The sequence below is a fragment of the Chinchilla lanigera genome, unplaced genomic scaffold, assembly GCF_000276665.1.
Source record: "Chinchilla lanigera isolate Chin_1 unplaced genomic scaffold, ChiLan1.0 scaffold00111, whole genome shotgun sequence".
Classification (NCBI taxonomy): domain Eukaryota; kingdom Metazoa; phylum Chordata; class Mammalia; order Rodentia; family Chinchillidae; genus Chinchilla; species Chinchilla lanigera.
Window position 1 is genome coordinate 3,996,809 of NW_004955512.1, and position 3,047 is coordinate 3,999,855.

General features: G+C 37.7%; 1 protein-coding gene across 14 annotated transcripts in view; it reads left to right on the plus strand.

Moving 5' to 3' along the window:
* Nmrk1 (nicotinamide riboside kinase 1) overlaps window positions 1-3,047 on the plus strand; it is a 52,629-nt gene that overhangs the window by 6,103 nt on the left and 43,479 nt on the right. For 5 of the 14 annotated variants that reach the window (XM_013506536.1, XM_013506537.1, XM_005408317.2 and 2 more), the window contains 2 exons: window positions 852-942; window positions 1,193-1,241. In XM_013506536.1, coding sequence (XP_013361990.1) covers window positions 852-942; window positions 1,193-1,241 — 140 coding nt within the window. The other 9 variants (XM_013506539.1, XM_013506540.1, XM_013506538.1 and 6 more) reach the window with 3 other exon arrangements.

Below are 3,047 nucleotides of genomic sequence, written 5' to 3' on the forward strand. Positions count from 1 at the left end.
CAACGAGAGAAAAGTAACCAAGACAACTACTATAGCTTATTATTTATATTTATAATTCAAAGAAATAATACATTTCTGTTACAGTTTAGCAAAAATAAAGATGTAGCTTCTTTCCCATTCAAGTTCACAAACACCTTGAACGCTGCTACGGCCCATTGGGAGGAGTCCAGGTTAACACTTCTTTGAATAAAAGACTGAATAGAGAAGTACAAGTCCCATGGGCCGTGTGGGTGCCGGTGCTGGAAAACAGGACAAACAGAGGTGCGAATCGGATGCTTGTTCCCGAGGGCACAGTCCAGTGGGGGACTGATAGCTGACCTGATGTGGTAAGCAGACTAGAAGGTGCAGAGCAGGTGTGTGTGTGTGCATGTGTGTGTGTGCACATGTGTGTGAGTACAGCCTTACCCAGGAAATGGGAATTCCTGATGGGAAGGACTGTAGCAACCACTAACTCTGTTTTTACCACTGTGTAATTATTGAGACAGAAGTGACCATCAGCAGTTCTGCATACTCACATGGAAAAGGACTGTGTTGCGTATGAATTCTCAGATGCTTTGCCCTAGACTAGTAATTATTTTGCTTCTGATGTGCTATTTGTATTTTGAAGTCTTAGTACCCAGTTCACTTACCCGTAGTTAGTTCCTTTCTCTTTTGATCCCAGCTTGTTCTTACCATTTAGTACATTTTATCTGCCAGTGCCTGTGGTCTTACCAATAGGAAAGGCAGAATCTATGAAGGAAATTATTTATTCTTAAGCAGAAAATAGTGTTTTGAATATCCTTTCAAAAAATGGTTTTTAAATGTTTCTTGTTTTTTCATACATTATTTCCATTTTTTCCTTTGGAGGACAGTGTGACAAACGGTGGAAAGACAACCCTGGCTAAGAATTTGCAGAAACACCTCCCAAACTGCAGCCTCATATCTCAGGATGACTTCTTTAAGGTACTGATAAAACTTCTTAGATAACGTGTTCAGCACAAAAATGTTTAATTGCATCTGAAAAGCCTTTGCTGAGTGGTATGCCATTTGTACTTAAGGCAGGCTTGGTAACAAGAGTGTCACTTAGCCACTAGATGGCGCCATCTGTCAGCACTAATCTTTCATCTTCATCGAAACATTTATCCCCTTGTTCTGTAAATGCATTATTTTTGCCCCATCATCGGTTTTGATGAGTTCTTTATTATTTTTCCAGCCAGAGTCTGAGATAGAGAAAGATAAAAATGGATTTTTGCAGTATGATGGTAAGTAGATTAGTTTTTAAAACATTACATATTTAATGATCATTCTTTTTCAAACCAAAGAATTTCATTGTTTATAAAGACAATCTTAAAAGTGTTTAAATGTATAGCGTACTTTAAATCTGCCTTTGTAGGTTTCTATCTGATTTATATTTATTTTTTATTAGTACATCTTTGCAATACATAACGATTACATTTATCATGGAGAATTGCGATGTGCATGAAATATCCCCTACCCTGCCCCTCCCTCTCTGCTCCTTCCATGTCTTGGTCCCCTTCCCATTTGCAAAAGCAAATATTTCTATTTTGTTCTTTAATTCTTTTCCAGCCCTGTTAGTCACCCCCATCTCTTGTGCCCCTTCCCATTTGGAAAAGATCTCCTTAGTTCCTACTATCATTTACTTTGTTCTTTACTCATTTTGTGAGTTTCTTATAGAAGAGTAACCATGTTAAAAAAAAAAAAAAAGAGTAACCACATGATGTTTCACATGCTCTCAAGACACATCCATTTATCTACGAATGCCTCAAGTTAAGTGGAATCATTTTCCCAGGTTTCTGTTTAAGACTGAAAGCAGAGGCATGATAGATTTTTGTTCTGCAGGTTGGGCAAAGTGGGCTCACTGCCCCTCTACTTATCCTTTCCCTGGCTAACAGTTACGTAACTGTGTTTGCCTTGCCTCACCTGAGTATTTCATCCAGATCAGACTCTAAGCTTTCATCCTCTCAACTTTTCCTCCTGGTGGCTGAAGCACTTGAAAGCTTATTTTTTCTTTTTGCTGCTCAGAAAGATTTAGGAATATTTTTAGATGGATTCACTTCATTCCCTTGCCCCAAGCTAACACAGTTTCAAACCCAAAGGAATAGAGTCTACCAGAAGACATCTATTTTTCTGTAAAGAATATCATGGTATTAGATTATGTAATATTTAATGGTCTTATTAATTTAGAATTAACAAGATGATCATTGAGTGCTTACGCAGACTAGCAACAGAGGGAGCTCTCTTAAAAAGTCCTAAAGGGCATTTGTTATTTTGAGGGCCTTGGAGGGAAAACGTTACGTAGCAGTTCCTATGTACACGTGGTCTTTTAAAAAGACAAAATCCTTGATTCATTTTCTGTTCTTATAGCAAGCTGAATTTTTTCTTTTCATCCAAAAGGTAGTGAGAAAGATTATTACAAAGAATCAAACCATAAAACACTGGCTTCAACAACTGGCAAAGAATTTTTTTTTTTTATTTGGTACCAGGAATCAAACTCGTGCTTGCCAGGCAGGTGCTGTGCAGCTGAGCTAAATCCCCGGCCCCTGGCAAAGAATTATTATTCCTACTTTTCAGTGCAATCTGATGAGAAAAAACTAATATCCCAGAAATAAGTATGAGAATGTGAAGAAGCTATTCACAGAAATACTAGGTTATAGTAATAATAAATCTAGATAAAAAGTCATCCTTCAAACTAGTCAAAGAACTGCAAGTTACTTTTTTCCCCACTTACAAAAGTAAACAGGGATCTTTAAAGGAGTGATAATTATGTAATGATGACAGAGACTCAAGAAAACAAAAACTCCCAGGTGCCGTCGATGAAAGTACAAGTTGATAAATCTCTCCAGGACACCCTAAAACATTCATGCCAGAAGTTCGAATATCCCACGTCCAGGAATCTAGCTTAAATTTTTTTTTTCAACTTTACAGGTAAATGTGACAAATTACTGTAAAACAAGGGGGTGTTGGCATCTTTATAAATGCTAAAAACAAAAAGCTTAAAATCTGTAGCTATCTCCGACCGGCAGCTTGCTCCCTGCCTCGTAGGCCCC